At 35.6% G+C, this 26,469-nt stretch overlaps 1 protein-coding gene across 2 annotated transcripts; it reads left to right on the top strand.

Moving 5' to 3' along the window:
• Positions 1–139: 139 nt before the first annotated feature.
• grm6b (glutamate receptor, metabotropic 6b) lies at positions 140–26,057 on the top strand. 2 transcript variants are annotated; one of them, XM_067431726.1, is made up of 12 exons: positions 140–361; positions 1,602–2,201; positions 10,656–10,872; positions 13,191–13,326; positions 13,657–13,811; positions 15,329–15,469; positions 15,626–15,826; positions 17,851–17,990; positions 18,070–18,693; positions 19,566–19,877; positions 21,333–21,582; positions 23,999–26,057. In XM_067431726.1, exons 1-11 carry the CDS (start codon positions 332–334, stop codon positions 21,570–21,572), a joined length of 2,796 nt encoding a protein of 931 aa, XP_067287827.1. In that variant the 5' UTR covers positions 140–331; the 3' UTR covers positions 21,573–21,582; positions 23,999–26,057. The 2 variants fall into 2 exon arrangements, with proteins under 2 accessions (XP_067287827.1, XP_067287828.1); XM_067431727.1 differs by lacking the exons at positions 140–361; positions 1,602–2,201 and adding an exon at positions 3,970–3,986.
• Positions 26,058–26,469: the final 412 nt, after the last annotated feature.

A 26,469-nucleotide genomic window follows, 5' to 3' on the forward strand; every position in this document is an offset into this window, starting at 1 on the left:
GAGAGAGAGAGAGAGAGAGAGAGAGAGAGAGAGAGAGAGAGAGAGAGAGAGAGAGAGAGAGAGAGACGGACGGACAGAGTGAGGGGGCTTTTAAAGGATTTGACAGTGATTTGTAGAATCACAGTTGTGGAATGTTCGAGCTTTTCCACCTTTTCCAGCGTTTTGTAGTTTCCTAAAGCTCTCAATACTTTCTTTATCAAAATCTCACCTTTATCAAATGAATCTTTCGATTGTGGTTGTGTGAGAAGTCTGTGGACATGATGAGAGCTGAAGACTGGGATGTTGGGGACACCTACTGTCGTACTTCAAATCCATCGAACTTCAGCTCCAGATGGGCGAACACTGGCAGCAAAATCAATCGGTGAGACATTTTTAAGAAGCGAATAAATTAATTATTATGCCAAAACAATAAATGTGAATTCGCTTAAAATGTTGCGATGTTGTAAAGATGTCTGTTCGGGTCTCGCCTCTGAAAGAGGAAATCGTGCATCAAACGGGTGTGCATGTGTCTCCCCGCGGGAACTTGAGCTTTCACTCCAAATATAGCACTTTTTTCCGCTCACCTGTTGCGGAATATGTACCAGTTAATTTGCATAGAATATTAATATGCTTGCCTGTACATGCCTTCAATTCTCAGCGGACTGTGTTGAGTGCGAAGACGTAAAAGTTGAGTCAATTTTTCTAGACGACAGACACTTTGGGCTGAAATGTACATTTTTTATTTTTTTTTTAAGTAAAATTAATAATAGGCTATACTCTGTATTTAAATATCGAAAACTACGTTTTTTGCACAAAAAGTAAAAATAAAAAAAAGCCAATACTCTATTTCGCAATGTAAAACTACGTTTTGCACTTTTAATTTGTGTCAATAGACTTTTATGTACAAATGCTAAAAAAATCAAATAATGTCAAGGATGTAAATATTGTGCATCTGTCGTGCGCTTACAAAAATCTACCATGGTAATAACGCTTTTTATCATTACAATGATGGCTATACGTTTTTGTGTGTGTGTGTGTGTGTGTGTGTGTGTGTGTCTATGTTGTTTTAAAGTAGCCTACCTTACAATATAATTGTGCCGCGGTATAATCAACTACTAAGTTGATTGGTACAATACTTTTTTAACGAAAAAATACCAACAAAAATCATTAACATATAGGAAACAAACTAAAAAGATGCTACCAAACACAATGCTGTGCACGTGTATATTTTGCATTAACATTATAGTCAATTTCATTGTCTCTTCAAAATATTAATGAGTGTGGGTCAAGAGGTCAAATATTTTTCACCTTTAAATGCATTATCACACAATCTATCTGCAAAGCAGTGCTGTTGGAAAGGCATTTGATTGGGAATTTTGTATTTAAATAAATTCACTTAAGCATCTCAAGGCACAGCACAAGCATCAAATTGTTACAGAATTAAGTATATATATATATATATATATATATATATATATATATATATATATATATATATATATATATATATATATATATATATATATATATATAAGCATCAAAAAAACAAGAAAGAAACAAAACAATGTTTTATTCAGAGCCTGTCTTAGTGTACATTTTTCCACATGTCTATACACAGGTAGAGAAGAAAGCATTGTGCTGTAGCAGAAGTACCAGCCACTTGCATGGCAGCAACTATGACATCACAGCAACACGCATCATCACTATGCCGTCACCGCATGATCAGCAGGGCGTCCAGACAACATGTGGGTTCCCTGGTTCACGTCATGTGGATAGCGATGATGGGATTTACTCCAGAATCCTGGGCCTCCTCCTCAGGAACTCATTCCATAAAGATCGAGGGTGACATCACTCTGGGAGGGCTTTTCCCGGTGCATTCCAGGGGCCCCGCTGGTGTTCCATGTGGGGAAATTAAGAAGGAGAAGGGGATCCATCGTATGGAGGCCATGTTGTATGCGCTGGACCAGATCAACAGTGACCCAGACCTGCTGCCTAACATCACCCTGGGGGCCAGGATACTGGACACGTGCTCCAGGGATACGTATGCACTGGAACAGTCCCTCACATTCGTCCAGGCCCTCATCCAGAAAGACAACTCAGATGTTCGATGTTCCAATGGAGAGCCTCCCATCATTCCAAAACCAGAGCGCGTGGTAGGGGTCATCGGGGCTTCGGCCAGCTCAGTGTCCATAATGGTGGCCAACGTTCTTCGACTGTTTGCGGTGAGGGATAATTTTAATTAACTACATTTTAATGTTGATTCCCTCAGTTTCAGGCTTAGGCTCAAGTTTTATTTAAGGCAAGACATTACAGGTGAATAGAGAATTATAAATATCACCATACTTTCCCCAGTTTATTAATAACATTACATTTAAGGGGTCATGAACTGCGTTGTTTTATTGTTTTTGATGTTTCCTGTGATAAACTTATAATGTCAGAATGCTTTTCGACAAAAATTGTCATAATTTATAAATAAAAGGCATTTTTCCTACCCCGATTTAGCCCTCTGCTCTGAACGCTCTGTTTTAAGGGGCATGTCTGCTGTGAGAGTCCAGTGTAAACGCCCTCCACTGTGATTGACTAATGTCTTTCCATTTGAAATAGTATATGTTTTAATGCGTTTTTACTATTACTATTATTTTCATCATTGCAACTCAATATCTGCACACTAACGAATGCTTTCATCTTCACTAACAGTGCAAATGTGATATAGTTAAGAGATTCATTGACTAAAACAGGAGTCACTGATAAACTCTCGCTGTTTGATTGACAGCTTCAGTGCTGCAAAGAGAGCGTTCTTTAATTGGTTTCTTTATAGAATTTAATTACCATTAAATAACAGATTATTTTCATCCCACTAAGAGAAAAAAATGAAAGTTAACGTTTAGTCACTGGTCTGATTACTGACACACAGACAAAGAACATCTGACTGTACATGAATCATTACTTTTCAGATCAGGCATTAAAATTAACACAGTTACTTGGATGTTGCATTACTGTTGAGCCCAGGCACTGCACAATATTTTGTAATCCTCAGCGGCATGTTTATTGCTTGGTAATTATATCTGGTTTAACACTATTCACTCAGGTCACATGACATCACTGTAGCTTTGCGCCGCCATCTTTATGAACGACGGTCACAGTAATGCCTGCAATATGTTGTGCAGTGGAAAGATGAACCCTGAACTGATATTTTATTATTTTATGAAGAACAAAAGTGTTAAATAAAAAATCTTATTAGTTCATAGCCTACTTCCTGTTCTATCTTAAAGGGTTACTTCACTGCCTTTTCATATTAAACTATGTTATTCCCTTAACTTAAACGAGTTGATACATACCTCTCTCGTCTCAGTGCGTGCTCTTAATCTCTCTGACGCGTTGTGACGATCTGATAGCATTATTTAGTTTAGCTCCCTAAGCCCAGTTCATTCACTATAGAACCAAACAGAGATCAAGTTAGAAGTACCAAACACCTCCACGTTTCCCCTATTTAAATACAGTTACACGAGTAGTTAAACGATCAAGTATAGTGACAAAATAAAACGTGGCACGTTTCTAATCGGAAACTATAATGTATGGCGGAATAGCACTTCTGAGAGTACTTCGGCTCGGCGCAGTAAAAAGTCCCGGCCGAAACATCTTCCCTCATATCTCCCTATTGACAGAAATGAGAGAGTGAGGGGGAGGTGTGAGGAAAGATGTTTCGGCCGGGACTTTTTACTGCGCCGAGTCGAAGTACTCTCAGAAGTGCTATTCCCCTATACATTATAGATCTCCTTTTTAATCTGATTAGAAACGCGCCACGTTTTATTTTGTCACCATACTTGATCATTCAACTATTCGTGTAACTGTATTTAAATAGGGAAAAGATGGAGGTGTTTGGTACTTCTAATTTGATCTCTGTTTGGTACCATAGTGAATGAACTGGGCTTAGGGAGCTAAGCTAAATGCTATCAGATCGTCATCGCGTGTCAGAGAGATTAAGTGCACGCACTGAGACGAGAGAGGTATGTATCAACTCGTTTTAGTTAAGGGAATAACATAGTTTAATATGAAAAAGCGGTGAAGTAACCCTTTAAAGGGACTATGTAGTACGTTTCTGAATGAATGGATGAATTGCATACTTTTGGCATGTTCTCTTTGGAGGCTTTATTCTGCCGTGCGTTTATGAGCAAAAGTGTTTGATTGAGATTATCTGATGTTTGATGTTTCAATTAATCAAAAATGGGTCAGGAAAAGTCAGGGAGATTCGGTTTTGATTAATTAGTTTCGGGAGTAGAGAAAAGCCCACTAATTTAACTGACAGCAGGTGCGTTTATATGCACGTTCCGATTATGCCTCATAAGCAGACACTGAACATGATCATGTAAACGTGGTAACCAATTTTCTTTTACCGGAGTACGGTCATAAATGACGTAAGCATAAACTGGTCGACACAGGTAGTTTTTTGCCTCTTACCCTAAATTTGCGCGGCATGTAAACGCATTAACCTGCTTTCTGCCGGATTATTGAAGTGTGCATGTGTGATAGGTGACAAAAACGCAAACTTAGAGCAGATTTAAATGCATCCAGCGAGTATTTTGCATGAAATAAGGGCATATGTCACAAACGCAGACTCTTTTAAGACCCAGAAAATTGTAACAAATGTGTTCTCATCTCATGCAGCAGAAGTAGAAGAGGTTCAGTCAAAAACACCTAAAATCTCAAATATTATTAAAGAATAATATGAACCGTAAATCTCCCACTGACAGGTTGCAACTTAAGCCACAGCCTTCAAGCGTTCCCCACTATATGGGGAGCGGTTCTGTACAAGATATATTATATATAATAATGGACAAAGAAAAAACGGGGGGTAACAAATAAGGATCGGAGCCTAAAATAGAATTTTTGTCTATTTGGCGCCGTTCATTTTGGTAGTGACGTAGTTGGCATCTATGCATAGCCCTATGTTTCATGAGTGAATTGGTTGGCGGGGCTAAACAGGCAGTGATGAAGGAGGCGTTGATCTTCTTTTCTGTTGAGAGGCGGTGTTTCACCACATTCTAACGTCACAGCCTGGCACATTCTGAGATTGATCGTTTGATGGGCTTGGTGTCTTTAAAAGCTTTTCTTTGACTAAAAAGAACGTTTTGAGCTCTGAAACTTATAGGATATTCTTATATCACGATGAAGTTTTATATATCAAAGGCTAAATGAAAAGTTGATTTTTCAATTCATGTCCCTTTTAATACAATTGTTTTACATTTAATCATTTAGCGGATGCTTTTGGCACACATTTTGTATTACAAGTTTTCTGAAATGATAAGTTGAAACATTCAAATAAATATGCATTCATTGCCTAATTAAATATGCATGATTTGCATATATTTCCAGAACAGAAATGAACTGAATATTGGATAAACCCTTTCATTTTGTTGACATATTGGAGGATTTTACCTTGAGAATTTTCATTATATCAGTCCATAAATCATAAAATACTGAGATTCTCTACCATATTTTAGGAATAAAATGTTATGCAAATGTTATACATACAAATCGTTCTATAAAAGCCTTTAGAATATACTGTATAGTTATGAATAAAACTGGAAAGTTTGATGTGAATGCTACTGAAGTTAAAAGACAAAGATATGTACTATAATTAAAAAAAAAAAATCTCAAAATGCAAATAGAAAAAGTGGGAAAAAAACATAAATGTACATTATGGGATGTTTCTCTTCCACTAGTCTGAAAGAAGACATGTTATAGATACAAATTAGCACAACATCTCAAAAGTTACCAGTGCCATAAGACCATAAATAACTAGGTGGTGATATTTTTTTTCTACGTTGTATGGCTCTATTTAATGTTGTATATGTGTGTCAGTCACTGGATTTCCTTCCGTTTTGTGAGGAGTTCTTTCATGGTGTTGCTGCAAGACTGGATTCTGCATCGCTGCAGATAGGGCCAGTGCTACAGGAAGTATAACTAATTCTGTTAAAAGGTTTGGATTGTGTTTCAGCTCACTGGCCTCTCAGCAAGAGCTTCTTAAACAACATAGATTCTTTCTTTATTTTGTTCTGAGAAGTGTATCAGATTTTCCTTGAAGTGAGAAGTGTTTTTGAACTGATCATCACTGATCCGTGTCCTTAAAACATTGAGAATCACGACACTGAAATGTGCTGCGTGTATGTCATGTCATTTAATTTCAAATCCTTTTTCATTTACAGATCGTCATTTAGCTTGCAAATCCTACACCTGAGCTACATTCAATTTCATTCCACCCTCTGCCACGTTTTATAATTTTTATTTATTTATCGTTTTTAATCATTTGTGTTCTTTGTGGTCTCCGCTCCAAGCTGCGTGTGCTTTAGTACGTGAGCTGATAACCTCACCCAGGAGTTATTTGCAATCATTTTCAGTCACCACAGTTTTAGGGAAGATAAACAATTCGCAAAATAAAAGTGACTTAGTCAAAGCTCCATCAGGTTTCTCTCAGGACATTATACCTGGAATTTGTGCGTCCTAATCGTATTTTGCTGTGGTTATTCATTACTTTTAGTGATACACTCTGGAATAGAGCTGGCCGATATGGCTGAAACAATCATATCTCAATTTGTTTTAGCCTTTTGATGATATTGGATAAAGTGGAGACTGGGGATAGTTGTCACACAAGTGAACCAGTGAACCCTGAGAAATATCTACTGGAGTAAAAAGTGTCACCTGGACTTTTGTATATCTCAATATTTATATTGCTCTAAAAAGTCTTATTAAGACTCCAAAAGCTAAATATTGTGTATTTTCCCTGGCAGTATTTTCTGATATATGGACTGATTTCGAAAATGTAAAGGATGTACAAGAATATGCAGCTGTTATGCCCTTACAAAAATCTACCATGATAGCCCTAATAACAAGGTTTTGGTCATTACTATGATAGCAATATGGTATTTTTTCAAAGTAACTTACAATGTCATTGTGCCATGTTATATTCAACCAAGTTGGTTTGTACACTTTTCATTCTTTGTTGTATATTTCTGGTGAAACAAATAGAATGGGAAAAATGCTAATTAAAAATGGTCTCTTGGACTTCTGTATATCTCAGTATTTATACATGTGCTTTGAAATTAGTTATTAAGACTCTAAAAGCAAAATATGGTGTTTTCCCCCTTGCTGTTGATGGCATTTTCTGATTTATGGACTGATATAAAGAGATTTCAGAAGCTCCTCTGTAAAAACTTTTAATATGTTAATTATGTGAAATAAGAATTTTGAATCTGGGTTTATTTAGTGTTCAGATTTCTGTTCTGGAAATATATGCAAATGTATTTTAATATAGCATTTTTAACTAACTTGTAATAAAAAACTGATTAATCAACTGGGTATACTGTAAAAAAAGAGTTGCTGCCTCACATTTTTAAGTACAAATTAACTTGGAGGTTTAAGTAATTTCAACTTAAATTACACTTAACTGACTGAATTAGAGGAATCTTGTATAACTTTAAAGTTGAAAATTGCTTAATTATTTAGAGTTAAAGCAATGTAAAACATATGCTGTCATAACTTATTGAACACCAGGGTAATATATATATATATATATATATATATATATATATATATATATATATATATATATATATATATATATATATATATATATATATATATATATATATATATATATATATATATATATATATATATAAATTTACCCTGGTTTTTCATCATTGAAACATTAATTTCAACCAAACTAAGCTAATAGATTAATGTAAAATGTAAATCACAATTAAAATCTTAAAATAGATAAATAAAATGAATTTATCATTTAATACAAAATTATCAAGGCATGTTTTCCACACGTTTTTTCACTTTTTTTTTTCTTTTTTTTTTACAAATGTAAAATATATATATGTTTTTATATAAAGCAAGATAACAGTACATATTAATAAACATTTATATTTTACCAAAATATTTGGTCAATAAGCAAATTAGAAATGTTCATTCATATTTTTAGGAGTTTAAATCGAAAATGGTGAGTGTGGACATTGTGTCATCAAATCAGTTTTTTATGTTTATCTTTACAAACTAGTTCATGTCCATGTTCCTCCGAGTTCTGGTAAGTGGGAACTGAGAAAGACAGATATTAACTACAGCATTACGGAGGATCCGCTCTCCATTAAAGCCCTTTCTCCAGCTCAGACTCCTGATGGCAAATCAAGCATGAGCCCAGAGAAGTGCAGTTACCTTGTTATCTCCTACAGGCAGCTTCTGTTCTGTGGCTTTAGCTGAATGAGTGTGGGCCCTTTAACACATAGATCGACAGGGACAGATAGCCAGTATTTATGGGTAACAGTTAAGTTTCTAGATCTGCTTGACCCTCACTTACTCTAAATCATGATACAAGTCCAGAAAAGATTGTTTTAAAAACAACACAAGCTATTCTATATCAGATCCTTGTGACAGGTGGATGACATTCACCCTACAGCAGGTATAACTGGATTAAGTGCCGTACAAGACTGCCCTTAATTGGATTTTTATCTTGTAAAGATATTACCTTTAAAATTTAAAAAATAAGTTTTCATTAAATAAAAAGTCATTCTTAATTGACCAAATTCATTATATTATGCATTTTTAATCCATCACAGAGCATCCCAATTTTTTTTAAATAATTATCAGGTAACCTTTTTTCTTCTTCTTGTAATTCACATCTTAATGAACTTTTTAATCATTTAATCTGGATGCATCAACCTGAATATTTTGGGTTATATTTGTACACCACACCAGTGAAAGTCATTTTTGTGTGTCAGATCATGAAAAAAAAGAATGCATGTTCATATTATAAGGGAACATATGTCTAAAACTAATGAAACACTTCTAGGAAATGTTTGCATGTGACTGCTGTTAATGTTTACATGACTCATGCGTGGAAAGGCTCGAAGGCTGAAATGCTTATGATGCATAGCAACAAATTAGTATCTAAGACTAAATCTTTCAGGAACCTCCTTCAATAGCCAAGTGTTCCTATTTGGATTTGGATGGGGAATGCAGGCAAACTTTAAATATTGTAGCATCTCCTGTAAGATGTAACAAGTGCCTGAGCGGTCATGGGTAGATCAACAGCAGTGCAAATGCTGTAATATATATGTTGTATGGGGGAGGAGAGGTTAAATCTGTCATAGCAAGTAAGCTAGCAGAATTAAATATATTGTATGGCTTATGGCTGAGAAATGGCAACCTTGTCTCTTGATCTGTCTCTCTCCCTCTGTGCTTAACATAATTTGACTAAAACCCTCTAATCCTTCTAGATAATCTGTCAAATGGTCCTCTCCCTCTTCTCTTCTCTCCTTCTCCAGTCTGTATCCACCTTTTCCTCACTGTCCACTGGCCTGCTTCTTTAAAGAACCTTTCATTAAGCCACACAGGCTCGGCAGACATTAGTCGGAGCAAAGCCTAGCCCAGTGACATCAACTGCATCATTAAGAAACTAGCACAACAGTAAATTAATCTTCTCATCCTTTTTTTTTATACAAACAAATGCTTTTACAGTGGTAGCTTGTGCCATCTGTATTTTTACCCAGGATTTTTATGTGCTGCAGCAAACTCTACCACTAAAGCTAGGGCTGTTTTGATGCAGGACACTTATGTTTCCTGTATTCTAGTACATGCCTAAGAAATATTACAAGAGCAATTGTGCTGTTGTGTTGAATATGATTATCTTCAGACATGATGTTACCACCTACAAGTATGATATTTATTTTATACAACAGTTTAATAAACAAGAGAGCAACCTAGACCCATATTGCCCGTCTATTTTCACTCCACCAATGAAAATAGCCACAGGTGATTAGTTTAGTCTCTCTTGGTGTTGTTCCTGAATCAGAGTTTTCTGAACAAATCGGTGGAGTGATTAATTCATTATTTGTCTTCCAAATGACACTTATATGTACTCTAACTACTAAAATATTATAATTTTATTTGTTATCCAGTATCAGAGTCTGATGGCCCGTTCCCGTTGGCTACATAAGGAATGCTGCAACAGTCGAGTGCATGAAGTGTCCAACATTCCACCACCACGTTTTTTTTCGGTTAATTAAGTTCATAATCTGTGTATTTGAAGTGCATTTGTTTCTTTTGGGAATTTTCAGTATGAACACACAACTCACACTACCAAACGGCATAGAATAGTAAGTACACAAATTGGGACACACTAATGATTCATTTCATCCTCGCAAGAACAAATCAGTTGAATGAATGAACCAGTGACTCACAAATGGCTTCATCCAAAATCGCATACTCTGAGTAGGCAATTCTTTTGATAAGTACCTGCTTTGTGACTGTTGTGTATGTATGTTCTATGTATAATAAGTATGTAAGTATGTTTTGTATAGTATGTATGTAATCTGGACATACTACATTTGTCATGTGACCTTCACTGCCAATCACAAATCCCACCTGGGTATGTTTTGAAAGAATCACTTGATGAGAAAAAGTGCCCCCACCCCCCCCAACCAAGGAGGAACACACACCTGTTGTATAGAGAAATTAAGATCTCAGAAATAAATTTTATCACTTTACAAATTCCAGTGAAATCAATTTAGCAGATTAGAAGAATTCATGAGATTTTTGCAGCAGCTTGACTGCAAAGGACACAAAGAGAGTCCTGCTGTTGCTCAGTGATGTGTTCTGTATCTTTCATTTTGTAGATACCTCAGATCAGTTATGCTTCAACAGCCCCTGAGCTTAGTGACAACAATCGCTACGACTTTTTCTCCCGAGTCGTGCCACCAGATTCCTTTCAGGCGCAGGCGATGGTGGACATTGTCAAAGCTATGGGATGGAACTACGTTTCTACTCTAGCATCAGAGGGGAACTATGGAGAGAGTGGTGTAGATGCCTTCATCCAGATATCCAGGGAAGCAGGTACAGAAAAGTAATGAAACATGACTTAAGTGATTTAAAAGATTGTATATATATATATATATATATATATATAGTGGTGGGCAAAATTGTTGGTACCCCTGATAAATAGGATCAAATATGGCTATAAAAAAATAATCTGCATTGTTTATCCTTTTGATCTTTTATGAAAAAAACTCACAAAAATCCAACCTTTCATTTAAGTTAAATAATTGAAAATGGGGGGTAAATCACATTATGAAATAAATTATTTTCTCTAAAACACATTGGCCACAATTGTTGGTACCCCTAGAATTTTAAATTAGTAAAATATCTCAGAAGTATATTTACATTAATATTTTTTTTTACCTGCACACCAGGTTGACAAGGAACATGAAATTGTCCAGCTATGATGTCTTGTTTCACAGGAGTATAAATATGAGGAGGCATAAAAGCCAAATTCCCATAATCCCCATTTCCACCATCAGGGCAATAATTAAGAAGCCCCATTTAACTAAAGATGTTACAAATCTACCTGAAAGAGGACGTGTGTGTATATTGTCCTAATGCAAGGTGAGGAGGAACGTTTAAGTGCACAAAGACTCTCTAAGGATCACAGATGGAGAATCGCAGAGATTAGTTGAATCTTGGGGTCAGAAAGCCTACGTTTTTTTTTAAACAACCCCTACATCACCACATGTTGTTTGGGAGGGATTCAAGAAAACTCTTCCTCACTCATCTATAAACAAACTCCAGTATATTCAGTTGTCAGACACTGTAAAGTCAAAAGGGACCTGGTTCTGTGGTCAGATGAAACTATAAAATAGCTTTTTGGCAGCAAATCTACCAGATGGGTTTGGTGCAAACAGGGATAAAAGGCACCCCATGCCCATGACTAAAAATACCACTGGATCTTTAATGTTGAGGGCCTATTTTTTTGCTGGAGGTCCTGGACATCTTGTTTATAAGATACATGGTATCATGGATTCTAGCAAATACCAAAAGATAAAAAATCAAGACCTGATGGATTCTGCTATAAATCTTATAATGGGCCGTGGTTGGATCTCCCATTAGTACAACGATACAAAAAAACCCCATCAAAATCAACACACAAATGTGTCACTGAACACAAAATGAAGCTTCTGCCATGATCGTCCCAGTTTCCTGACCTGAACCCTATAGAAGATGTGTGGCTGAACTGAAGAGAAGAAGCACCAGCATGGATCTGGGAATCTGAAGGATCTGGAGAGATCCTGTATGGAGGAATGGTCTCTGATCTCTTGTCAGGTGTTTTTCAAACTCATCAGGCATTATAGTAGAAGAATCAGAGCTGTTATCTTGGGAAAAGGAGGTTCCAAAAAGTATTTAATTAAAGGGTACCAACAATTGTGGCCAACGTGTTTTGGAGAAAAGCACTTATTTCATTATGTGATTCACCCCCTATTTTCAATTATTTTACTTCAATGAAAGGTTAGATTTTTGTGAATATTCTAATAAAAGATCAAAAGGATAATCAATGCAGATACATTTTTTTACATCCATATTTGATCATATTTACCAGGGGTACCAACAATTTTGACCACCAATGTATATATACTTTGTGTGTGTGTGTGTGTGTGTGTGTGTGTGTGTGTGTGTGTGTGTGTGTGTGTGTGTGTGTGTGTGATTTGATTGTAGCTTATCATATCAGATTTACCATACCCTGATTTTCCATAACTGATGTGGAATTTATCACAGTCTATCCAAGGATTTAACACGCCTGGTGTTGTATTTGATGAGAAAAGAGGATAATGAACAGGCGATGAAGGTTTCATGCGATGACCTGTTGGTAAACAAGTTATTAGTCACCTAGACGTAATGACAGACATACTTCCCAGCTAGCAATAGTCGCCATTTCACTGTTTCAGCTATAGACTGATATAGTCTGGGTATGAGTGACCTTCTTCTAGCCAAAATAACCTTGAATTTGATTACATGTCATTTGATTACATGTCATTTGATTACATGTCATATCAAAATAACTTGTGAGATGTATGATATTCCAGCATGAAAGCAAAGTCAACAGTGATTAAAATGTGTTTGTTTTCATTTCTTTGACATGTTTATGTTTTAGGTGACTAGTCTATTCTTGGGCTATGATAAGACGTCTATTACATTTTCACTGACAGCCCAAATTTGGCCTTGATTTAGCCTATTAAACATCTTTTAAACGCGAAATTACTTGCTGGGTACAGATTGTCTGGGATGTTCAATTGGCTAGGAAAGACCCTGCAACCATCATTCTCTTATGAATGTATCAGAGTCCTTCAAAACTATCCGTCATTTTAATTTGTTTTATACAGGAGGTCTTTGCATCGCACAGGCCATTAAAATTCCTAGGGAGCCAAGACCAGGAGAGTTTGACAAGATCATCAAAAGGCTAATGGAGACATCCAATGCCAGAGGGGTTATTATCTTCGCTAATGAAGATGACATCAAGTGAGTTGTCTCTCAGTAGTAATTCTGAACGACTCTGAAGCGGGAGATATAGTCCTGGAAAAGGTTTGAAAATGGGTTGAACACAGATCAATCATCCTACAAGGGGAACTTCAGGAGTCTTAGAGGGAATTATAGCAAATTACATTTTTTTTACAGAGTGAATTTTCATCTAGTTTAATTTGCATTTTGCAATCTAAGCCAAAATGAACCTGATAATATATACATACCGTTATATTTCTGAAATCAGCAAATCAGAACTATAATGGATCTGATTTTCCTTATCTTTAATGAACCTGCCTTTTCTGAGGTTTTTTTATTTATTTATTGTAGGCGTGTCTTGGAAGCAGCAAAGAGAGCCAATCTCACAGGTCACTTTTTGTTTGTGGGATCTGATAGCTGGGGAGCAAAAATCTCACCCATCCTGAACCAGGAGGACGTGGCTGAGGGTGCAGTTACCATCCTCCCCAAGCGGGCATCCATTGAGGGTATGAACTGGTAGCAGTTTAAGATCAACAAAGGTTTCATAATAGACATCGTCCATAGACAAAACGATTCTGCACCTATGCCCATGTGGTGTGTAAATATTTAAATATTTTTTTAATATTTCATATGTAAAGGAGTAGTTCAATTTAAAATTATTTACCCCATGATTTACTCCTCCCCAAGCCATCCTAGGTTTAAATGACTCTTCTTTCTGATGAACACAGTCAGATTTATATTAATAAATAACCTGATGCTTCCAAGCTTTATAATGGCAGTGACATGGTCCATTGAGTTTGCAGCTCAAAAACATCCATCCATAATAAACATGCTCCACACTGCTCCGGCGGGTTAATAAAGGCATTCTGAAGCAAATCGATGGGGTTTGTAAGAAAAATGTTTATATTTAAAACTTTATTTAGTAATATATCTAGCTTCTGCCAGATTGCCTTCCATATTTAACTTACAGAATAAGCGTAACTTGCGTAACGTATCACTAGAACGTAGCATAAACATTTTAAACTGCAAGAGGTGTTACACTTAATGCGTTACACAATACAGAAGGCGGACCGGCGGAAGCAACACATTTTACTTTTCAAGTTTTAAATAGGGAGATTTTTCTTACAAAACCCTATCAATTCACTCAAATGCTGCATGGAGTATGTTTTGTGTTCATCAGAAACAAGAAAGTCATATACAAGGACGGCTTGACGGTAAGTAAATCATGGGTAATTTTCATTTTATAGTGAACTACTGAGGTCAAATCAAGTTGCATACAGTAAATTAATAGCACGTTGTACAATACAGTTTGTTTCAAAGCAGCATTACATTAATAAAACTGGAACATAACAGTTCTAATGTTGTAAAATTAATTCATTATGAAACATTTGTAAAGCAGCTTTACAGCGGATAATAGTGCCATTATTTAGCCCAATTTATGTTGATTCAGTTCTGTTCAATAACTGTAAATGTTGTAAAGTTAATCAATTGTGAAGTTTGATTTAATAATAAGCAGCAATGCCGACGGCTATAAAGTTATTACGCAGCTCAAAAAAGTTCAGCGTTGATTCAGTTCAGTTCATTAACAGGGTCAATGTTATGAAGTTAATGTCATTATCCAGCTCAATTCGGTACAAATTAATTTAATATCCAAAAGTGTCATTGCAGTTAATATTACTTGAATATAATTTGTCTTTTAAACCCTGACTGAGCAAGCCAAAGGTGATAGTGGCAAGGAAAAAACTCTTATCAGGTGATAGAAACAGTGGATAAAAAAACCTTGGGAGTTCTCTTGTAAAAGGATAGCTCAACCAAATATGACAGTTTTGTAATTATCCATGTCATTCCAAATCTGAATGCTGTTTTATTTTTTTGTGGAGCACAGCATTTAAAAAAAAAATTGTTACGCAGCTGACAATGGCAAAATGACAATAAGGACATTTAAAAAACAAAACATTTTATTCCCAGAGGGGAAAAAGCATATAGTTTTGCAATAACCTTTAACCTTTAACCTGTTTCTCAGGGTTTGATCAGTACTTCACCACAAGATCTCTGGAAAACAACAGGAGGAACATCTGGTTTGCTGAGTTTTGGGAAGATGACTTCAAATGCAAACTGACACGGCCTGGAGTCAGAGGCGACAGCGGGCTGAGGAAATGCACAGGCAAGGAAATCATTTCCAACAAATTACTCCCATAAATGCAGTAGTACTTGAATTATCATACATTCTTATGCTTTTAAGATGTGCAGAGTACATCTAAATGGATTATTCCTCTAGCAAAGCCTTTCAGTTCCTGTCATGTTGCTTTCGGTCTTTCAGGAGAAGAACGAATCAGCCGGGATTCGGCATACGAGCAGGAAGGGAAAGTGCAGTTTGTGATCGACGCTGTGTATGCCATGGCCCATGCTCTTCATAGCATGCACATAGACCTTTGTCCAGGTTCAATGGGCGTTTGTGACAAAATGGACCCGGTGGATGGAAGAATGCTGCTGAGCTACATCCGTGCTGTCAATTTTAATGGTAAGCCTTCTCAAGGACACAGATGGAGCATGTGAGCCATACCAAACATTGTGAAACGAGACCTTGAAACAGTCCGAATTCCAGTAATGGGTTTGTATTCAAGACAAATGAACTTCACAGCAATTTGAATGTACGTTTTTATTTCGATGGAATGCTTTGTTTGAATCTGCCAGGAAGGTTACACATAGTAAATGTGCTTTTGCCAAACACTTCTCGAATCGAAGATATTGCCATTACTGTGAGACTGACAGGTGAAAATAGGTGAGGAGTAGTTTCTGAAAGAGGGGAAAGGCCAGAATAGAAGCTGCTGTTTCCAAGGAGGAGGGTTGTGAGTCCCATGGGTTAGTCAGAGTGCGGCGAGAGAGGTCAGCACTCAATCCCAGCCTGAAGAGATCCACTAATGCACAATGCAGCAGCGCACATACTTGTTTTAACCCCCCTCCTCTCGTTTCTCTCCTTGTCTATGATTCTCCCTGGGGCAGCCTCACTCCAAACACAAGGCACATTTCCTTTTTCAGCACAATCTCTTGGTTAAAATCCCTTTTCTTTTCGTCACTCGCTCTTAAGCCATTTCTATGAAAAGCACAGCTATTCAGTTTACGCAGAGTGGATGTCCTCACACTCTTCTATTGAAATCTTTTTGGCTTTGAGTGGCTAAGAGGAACAAAACGCCATGTAGACCTTGCCCCTCATGATTTTTGATTCGTAAACTCGTAAACAAGAAATCGAGTTTGCCTTGTGTTGTACCTCATTTTTTTGTGTATTTTGTTGGTAACATTACAATGAGATTATTATTTAACATTAACTAATAATTTCTAAAGCATTTATTAATTCTAATTAAAGGGTTAGGTCACCCAAAAATTTAAATTCTGTAATTAATTACTCACCCTAATGTTGTTCCAAACCTGTAAAACCTTTGTTTATCTTTAGAGCACAAAATTAGATACTTTTGATTAAATCTCTGACCACGCCATAGACAGCTATTTAATTAACACTTTCAAGGCCCTGGAAGGTAGAAAAGACATTGATAAAATAGTCCATGTGACTCCAGTGGTTCAATTTTAATTTTATGAAACGTTGAGAGTACTTTTTGTGCGCAAAAAAACGAACAAAAATAACTTTATTCAACAATTTACCTACATCTGTGTCAGTCTCCTACGTTGTTGACAAGGTAAATACAGTCCTGAGATTCTGAGTTAGGTCAGAGATACGGCAGCACGCCGGCTTACCATTGGCCATTCCTGTTCACGTGACTATCACAACGCATGTGTGTGATGCTGACACAGGAGCTGGCCAACACAAACGGTGTAGGAGACTGACACACACCAGCAGAAATTGTTGAATAAAGTTGTTATTTTTGTTTGTTTTTCATGCACAAAAGTTTGAACCTCTGTAGTAACATTGATTACTTTAACAATGGGGGTCTCGGATTTCATCAATAATATCTTAATTTGTGTTCTGAAGATTGAATGTCTGAGACATGAGGGTGAGTAATCAATGACAGAAATTTAATTTATGGGTGAACTAACCCTTTGATGTTAATTTCAACATACTAATACAATATACTTACTAATACATTAATCAAAAGTTAATATTATTTAATGCATCTGAGCTAACATAAACTAAAGTTCAATGTGTTGAACAGTTATAGTATAGCATAACTAATAAATCCTTTAACAAATGTATTGCTCATTGTTAGTTAAGGCATTAATTAATGTTAAGTAATGGGACCTTATTGTTAATTTTGTTAGTGTTTATTTTTTATTTTTTGTAACAGTGTATTTTTGTAAGCAACCTTTGATGTGGAAAAGTCACCTTCAAAGTTATGCTTGACAAATTTACTTTAAATCAAAAGGTGAAAAGGAACAATGGTTTACAGAAGCGTGCATAGTCACGCATTTATACAATTTTATGCTGTTGCAGTGGGCCGCTTCTATTAAATAACTCTGTTGTTTCAAACGATTGCATTTGAAATAATAACTAGTGATGTTGAATATCAAAAACCTTGTGTGTTTACTCTGAAGGAAGTGCCGGAACAGGTGTGATGTTTAATGAAAACGGTGACGCCCCAGGACGATACGATATCTTCCAGTACCAGCTTTCCAATACCACCAGCCCGGGATATAAATTTATCGGCCAGTGGACCAACCATTTACGACTCAGTGTAAGCATATTAAACCCCTTGGTAGTTTGGGACATTTCTGAGTGCATATTCTTGAAATATCCCCTTCTCTTTCTATAAGGCTGAGGAGATGCAGTGGTCTGGAGGGGATAGAGTGGTTCCAGACTCGGTTTGCAGCTTCCCCTGTGAGTCTGGGGAGAGGAAGAGGATGGTGAAGGGGGTGCCGTGCTGCTGGCATTGTGAACTATGTGATGGCTATCAGTACCTATTGGACGAGTTTAACTGTGACACCTGTCCCTTTGACATGAGGCCCACCCCTAACCGCACGGGCTGCCGTCCCACTCCCATCATCAAGCTGGAGTGGAGCTCTCCGTGGGCCATTATCCCAGTGTTTCTGGCAGTGCTGGGCATTCTTGCTACATCAGGAGTCATCATCACCTTCATCCGCTTCAACGACACCCCCATAGTCCGAGCTTCGGGCCGAGAGCTCAGCTATGTTCTCCTGACGGGCATCTTCCTCATCTATTTCATCACCTTCCTCATGATTGCCGAGCCAGGCGCAGTGGTGTGTGCGTTCCGCAGGCTGCTCTTGGGGCTGGGCATGTGCATCAGTTACTCTGCCATGCTCACAAAAACTAATCGAATCTACAGGATCTTTGAGCAGGGAAAAAAATCAGTCACACCGCCAAAATTTATCAGCCCCACGTCCCAGCTGATCATCACATTTATTTTGATCTCAGTACAGGTGTGTGTAGCCTATGTCAGTAATGCAGTTTGCATTCATTTAGCAGACACTTTTATCCAATAGAGCTACCAGATCTTGTCTTGAGCAACATACATTTTAAAAGTGCACTCATTTTGTTTCATATAAGTGTGTATTATTACAAAATTAGTGCACCTTTATATATATATATATATATATATATATATATATATATATATATATATATATATATATATATATATATATATATATATATATATATATATATATATATATATATATATATATATACTTTTATGGCAGATTATTTTTCAAATTTAGTTTTTTGGAATTTTTTATTTTTTTTACTTTTTATTAATTCTAATAAATGTTTCTTTTTGAACACACAAAATGCACATTAATTTAATGTATATAGGAATGTGATAATATACTGTGTGTGTATATAAAGTAGCACTTTAAATAAATAATATTTAAATAAATAAAAATAAAAAATGTAATAAATGCTATTTTTCTAATAATATCAAACCATTACTCAATGTTAATTTCAATTGTTTGGCTAATCTGTTCTAACTAAACCCTTGATCAGAGTAACTGCTTTGTTAGGTGTTTATAGTGTTGTCACTGTGCTTTTTGTCTCTAAAATATATTTTTGGACTTTTCGTCCATTAAATAATTAAAGAAGTAAGATTTTAAGTGTCGCACGGAGGTGCTATAATTTCAGTGAAAGCTCTTCTTTTTTGGTGTCCTCCATTAATAATTGTTTTTTATTTGAGAACACATATAGAAATATGGTCTTTTAGACTCTTAGTGAACTGATTTAATGGTATTTATGATATCATGAGACTTTAAAGATTTTTTGTGAACGTTCATTCTTGGCACTTTTCTGCTCACAGCTCCTGGCTGTTTTCATTTGGTTTGGAGTGATGCCCCCTCACACAAATGTCGACTTTGATGAGCTACGTCCACCCAACCCGGAGTATGCCCGTGGGATCCTGAAATGTGATATGTCAGATCTGTCTCTGATTGGCTGTCTGAGCTACAGTATGGGGCTGATGGTCACATGTACAGTCTATGCCATCAAGAGCAGAGGGGTTCCTGAGACCTTCAATGAGGCCAAACCCATCGGCTTCACTATGTACACCACCTGTATCATCTGGTTGGCCTTTGTTCCCATATTTTTTGGAACATCACAATCCACAGAAAAGGTAAACTCTAAATAAGATATTTTGTACAGAGGTTATCTGATTTAAAAACAGGTAACAGAACACTATATCTGAAAAATATAAAGAGATATATTACACATTTTCTTACAAAATTCTTTTGCATTTATTTGAACTTAAATCTTATTATTATTTTAATATTACCATAGATACATGTCACATTGCAATACGTTTCAATAATATTAACAGTCTGTGTTTGGATCTAATAGCATATTTGATATCATCATCCATATGAAATCTTGCTTCCATGATATTAGTGTAGAAGATTAGCTGGTGCCTGACATTAACATGTTATACAGAAATATGATCTTCACCCTCAAAGTGTCTAGACGTGCATTTCTCTGGATTAGATGGTTCTGGTTCAGTTAATGATACTGCAACGTTTACTTGTGAATGCTTCACCCATGAGCAGAAATTAGAAACCTAAAAAACGGTAGTAGGAATAAGAATGAGAATAATAACATAATTACTATTTAATTTGATGCTGTTTTGTGTTGGCCTAAAGCTGTTAAGATGCTAGCCACACTGTATGCATTTAGTCATTCATTTTTTCATGTCTATTCATCCTGTGGGGGATGGTTTTGCTTACAAAGCACAGAGATTTAAAAATGGAAAGTATACTCTGACTAATAGAGAGGTCTTTTAGTGGTCGGTCAACCGCAAAGCTTTTGGCCCTCAGGTGGTCTTCAAGTCTTTTCATCTCTTTTAAATAAAAAGAAGAGCATGGAAAAATAAAAGACTAGACTATAGAGCGGGCTGCAGTGTGTATGTATATACAGTATTCATATTGGGTTATACTTTTTTTTTTGTGCTGTTGTCTTACATTTTATTATATTGAGTTTAAATTTTAAAGTGTATTTTGTTTATGTTTAATAAAAAAAAATATCAACAGTTTTAACAGATATTTGTGTGACAGCGCTTTTGACTTTTTAAAACTGTCATTATTTGGATGCAGTTTGCATAATCTCGTGAAATGTAAGATCTCTTTAGGGCTATTATGGTATTTAAATTATAAATGAACACAGCTATGTTGTGCATCTTCGCCAGTCGTCATATATGAATGACTCACAAGGCGATAAACACGCATGAGATCAGGGTTTATTCTTTTGGCTCATATTAAAGATGCAGAAAATTCGCTGTCACATAGCTGACCTCACATCAACCTTGATTGAATTCATCATTGATATGCAAATTATATATAGCACTTAGACTGGATACTATATAAACTGACTGAATAATTTCCACGTGTCTGATGTCAGCCCTTTGGGTCATTACACTGATTTCCAGGAAATGAATTATGACAATCACCAGAGAGTATGTATATAAGTGTAATGTGGAGTGCTAAAGCCCTGACAGCTGATCTACCACTTGTGATAGGTCGCAGCTGAGGCCAGGCTGAAATATTACTCTTAATCTTTTTTTTTTTTTGCCCTGAACCAGATGTTCATTCAGACCACCACGCTGACCGTGTCCATGAGCTTGAGTGCCACGGTGTCCCTAGGCATGCTGTACATCCCTAAAGTCTATGTCATCATCTTCCACCCAGAGCAGAACGTTCAGAAGCGCAAGCGCAGCTTCAAAGCCGTGGCCCAGGCAGCCACTGTTTCCACTCATCTCTCGCAGAAATCCAGCGACAAGCAGAACGGAGAGACCAAAGTTGAACCTGATAGATCCCAATAAAGAGCAAAAGGTAAAACATCATTTTGTACCTGTATATGTTACCTATATATAAAGTTTGTAATAATGTATCATGCTCACCAAGGCTACATTTATTTGATCAAAAATACAGCAAAAACATTGATACTGTGAAATATTATTACAATTTAAATTAACTGGTTCCTGTTTTAATATATTTTTCTGATCCTTCAGAAATCATTCTAATATGCTGATTCTGTGCTAAATAAACATTTATTAGGGGCCAAGCACTGAAGATGCTTAGGCACCTATTGTATCCCTTCCCATTCTTCTTCTTCTTATTATTCCGTCTTCCGCTCTTGAGTCTATGGCAGCCCATAGAACCGTATGGTAAAAAGTTGTGCAAATTGGCACACATATAGAGGACAGTCTGAAATGTTAGCATAGCAAATTTGGAGTCTCAAACTCAATCCCTCTAGCGCCACCACCTGTCCAAACCTGCACTCATGTTTATGCTAATAACTTTTGAACCATAAGGGCTAGAAACAAATTATTTTTTCCTTTGATTCATTGGCTCAAGCCGATTGCACTATATGACGTCATTTTCCGTCAAGCAAATTTTCCCGCCATTTTTAATTTTCCAAAAAAACTACTTTTTCTAATTCCTCCTAGGCCGTTGGTCAGATTCTCACGAAACCTGAACCAGATCCTCTTCAGACCATGCTGACTAAAAGTTATTCAATTTAAGGTGATTTGTCGAATCGTTTTTGATAAACTCGCGAACATATTTTACGTAGCGGTTGCAAAAATAAACTTAAGGCTGTATCTCTGCAATGTTTTATGGTATTCGAACCAAACTTGGTAATTTTCATCACAAGCATGACCTAAAGTGACCTGCAGTGTTTTGGCACAGTGCCACCTACTGGTCCGAAGATACAAAAACTGGCTATTTTAGCTTGGCCAAACATCATAAAAGTGATCTCGTTAGATTCGGGATATCGTGCCAAGTTAACATATATCCCATTATCCCATATCAGCAATTTTAGGTGTCCGCCATTTTGAATTTTGTCTTAAAATGCTGTATTTTATGAATACATTAACATATCATTACGAAACTCGTTATGTCTCTTCTGCACCATGTCCTGAAGGTACTTAAAAAGTTTTGGGGCAGCGCCATCTTGTGGCCAAAATGTATAACAAGGCTAATAACTTTTGAATAAATTAGCCTATTATAAAGAAACTGGTCATAATACATTCCTTGGCTACTGCTGAAAACATCAAGAGCATTTTTTCACATATTTGGTCAAACTTCCTCTCCTCCATTGTTATTATTTTAAACCCTACTTTTTCAAACTCCTCCTAGGCCGTTTGTCCGATTTTCACCAAAATTGAATCGTATCATCTTCAGACCATCCCGACAAAAAGTCATCGATTTCACATCAGTAGATGAAATAGTTTTTGTTTACCACAGCGACGAAGCTGAGGCATGATGCCAAAATGACTCTTAAGGTTGTATCTCTGCAATGTTTTGACATATTGACAACAAACTGTGCATGTGTCATTTTCACCTCACTCTGACCACACCACATTCATTTGGTCACAGCGCCACCTATTGGTCAAAAGTGATACATTATTAAAGCTTTTTTTTTTTTTACTTCATGTATAATTGTATATCTATTTTGTCTCAGCTTATGTTAATAGGTCTTTAATGGTTCATTGTTGCAGCTGGTCACTCCCAGCCATGTTGGCATGTCTCATTTTCTTCTTTGCGCTTGGCCCCGGAATTGTTGTTTGCAGCTATATTTATTATTATTAATAATAATAATATTATGAATGTTAAACAGAATTGTGCTGCTTAATATTTTTGTGGAAACTGTGATCCCCCAGGATTTTTGTATGAAGAGAAAGTTAAAAAGAACAGCTTTTCTTATTATTAGATCCTTTTTGTATTCATTAATTTCATAAAAATCTTTACTGTCTTTTTCATTATCAATTTAATGTGCCTCTGCTAAAAAGTTTTTTTCTTTAAAAAAAAAAAACACCTACCCCAAACATTTGAATGAATGATAGTGTATCATGATTTTTTTTCTTCTTTTAATTAAGCAGCAAACCATGTTTTCAACATTGATATTAAGAAGAAATGATCTTAGAATGATTTCTTAAAGACGTGACACTGAAGACTGAAGAAATGGCTTCTGGAAATTTAGCTTTAACATCACAGAAATAAATTACATTTAAATATTTGTAATAATAATTCACATAAAAACGGTCGTTACCATATTTTTGGTTAAATAAATGCAGCGTTGGTGAGTATAATAGACTTCCTTTAAAAACATAAAGGTTTGTTTCCAAGATTTTGGGTATATACAGTAGTTTTATATGAATGTGAGGGCAGAAAAAAACAAAACTTTTTTTTTTTTTGTATTTACAGATATATTGCATTTTATAACATATGTGCTATCTATCTTCAGGTCAGGCCTGTGTACATCCTAATGAAGTAGTCTGGGGGTATAGTCTAGGCTAAATCATTCATTCTGCAACCTCAAATGGACAAGGATCATGAGAGGATGTGCGTATTTGTAATGTATGCAACAAGAGAAAAGTCTGGGTAAGAAATAACACTCAAAATGAATAAATAGTACAATATGTACAGAAGTTAGAGGATCAGTGGATTCTTTTTGATGTGGAACTCTCACATCGGACTGGAACATATTTGTCTCCTTTAATATTTACCTCGTCACCATGGCATCACCAACTTCACCAAGTTGAAATGATAGATTTCTGAATTGATGATGAGGAAGACTGTCCAAACAGAGTCCCTTTTGAGAAAAACAATAGGAACATTTCTTCCACCAGCATTTCTTGAAGGACTAAGTGTTTGTATCTGATGTATCCAAATGGAACCGAACTTGAGCACATTAATAAGTCTCCATCCTTATCTCCTTACGTATCCTAAATGATCAAACGAGACTGTCAGAGCTACAGAGACGATGTCGGGATCAAATGTGTTTCAATAGTCCAGCCAGTAGAACGCAGATACATGGAGGTTTCACTCTTTTTGCTTTCGAAAATGTGCCATAACTTATGTTTCAGAATAAATGTTTTAAGTGTCTTGTGTGCAATCCTCATAATAGGCAATCCTGTATTCTAAATCATATTTATTAAAAATGATATTACCAAGAGAAAACTGACAATCTGTAATGACAACAAAGTTTTGATTAGAGATGGTTTAGTTGTATTATGTTTCCTTGAGCTCCCCATGAAGAGATATGATTTTCAACAAAAAATATATGCTAATGATCAGTATTTAATGATTGATTTAAATGAAAATAGTAACAAGTCGACTTTAGAGACTGACATTCAGATCCTTTTATTGTCACATGCAACTAGCATTCAGAGTAGAGACTTATATATTTTGCATTATAGCAAATGGGGAAAAAGACCATGCATTAAGTACATTGTTTGATTAGTGGTATTTACAGTATTATTATTTTAAGCAGGTGATATTAAATGATGATGACCATGCAGTTACTGTACACTCAGGTTCCAAGTTGGCTTAGCCTTGATGAATTTTGTGGGTGTCTTGTTTTCATTTATGATATAAAAGTAAAAACACTGGAATAAAAATGTATTGATTGAATGCATGAAAAATATTATTTAATAAAATCCTAAAAAATCTATCATATGTTATTGTATAGAAATCAGTATAATTGTGAGTGTCTTTTGTTTTCATAAAACACATCCAATGGTCCATTTACCCCAGGGCTTTTCACCTGTTGTTCCTTATTTACTGTGTGTTGAGAGGTGAAGTCCTGTTTAGATTAAAACTGGGTATGAAGTTATAAAATCATACTGAAGTAAGTACAAATAATTGTAGATGAACTGTTGTTATTGAATTATTGGTGTAAGTACTTGAGTCGTGGTCACATTATCATCTATAAAGGATCAGTTCACTTCAAAATGAAAATTTCCTGATGAAAATGAAAAAAATTATTTCTGAAACGATAACAAAACAATTCATGATAATTAATTATAATACATCATTTTTTTTAAAAATTCTCAAAACAAACTATACACTGTAAAAAAATTATTTAGAAAAAAAGTTACCTGGTTGCCTTAAAATTTTGAGTTCATTGAAATGTAAATTTTGAGTTAATACAATGACATTTTTTTGAGATTCAACAACCTTTATTAAAATATTATTAAAAGATTTTGTAAGCATATTGGGTAATTGTGTGTTTTATTTTTGATGACGCAGTGAAACATGCCAAATTGTGCTATTTTCATGATTTATCATTTTTTTTATGTGGTTCAGATACAATAATATTTTGAGTTTCTTTCTATTTATTAAACAAATTTCCTTCATTGAATCAACTCAAATTTTTAATTTCAATAAATTTAAAATTTGAAGGCAACCAGGTTACCTACTTTTTAAAGTTAAACCAACAAAAACCAACATTTTTTTTACAGTGTATATGCTCAAAAGTTATGCAAAACTAACGTTCCTTGCAGGTTCTAAAAGTGAATGAGCCTTCCGGTTGCCCTGCATGGTTTGCCATCAGTAATGTGTGGAACTGCTCCTATTGCAATATACTCTATATATATATATATTGTCTATCTGTAAGGTTAGCTATAGCTAAATGTTGATCACTCAGAGAGCTATAAGGCTAACTTAGCTCAACCCTTTCCACCCTGTTAGGTTAGGGTATATATATATATATATATATATATATATATATATATATATATATATATATATATATATATATATATATAGAGTATATTGCAATAGGAGCAGTTCCACACATTACTGATGGCAAACCATATATATATATATATATATATATATATATATATATATATATATATATATATATATATATATATATATACCCTAACCTAACAGGGTGGAAAGGGTTGAGCTAAGTTAGCCTTATAGCTC

The sequence above is a fragment of the Pseudorasbora parva genome, chromosome 22, assembly GCF_024679245.1.
Source record: "Pseudorasbora parva isolate DD20220531a chromosome 22, ASM2467924v1, whole genome shotgun sequence".
Taxonomy (NCBI): Eukaryota; Metazoa; Chordata; class Actinopteri; order Cypriniformes; family Gobionidae; genus Pseudorasbora; species Pseudorasbora parva.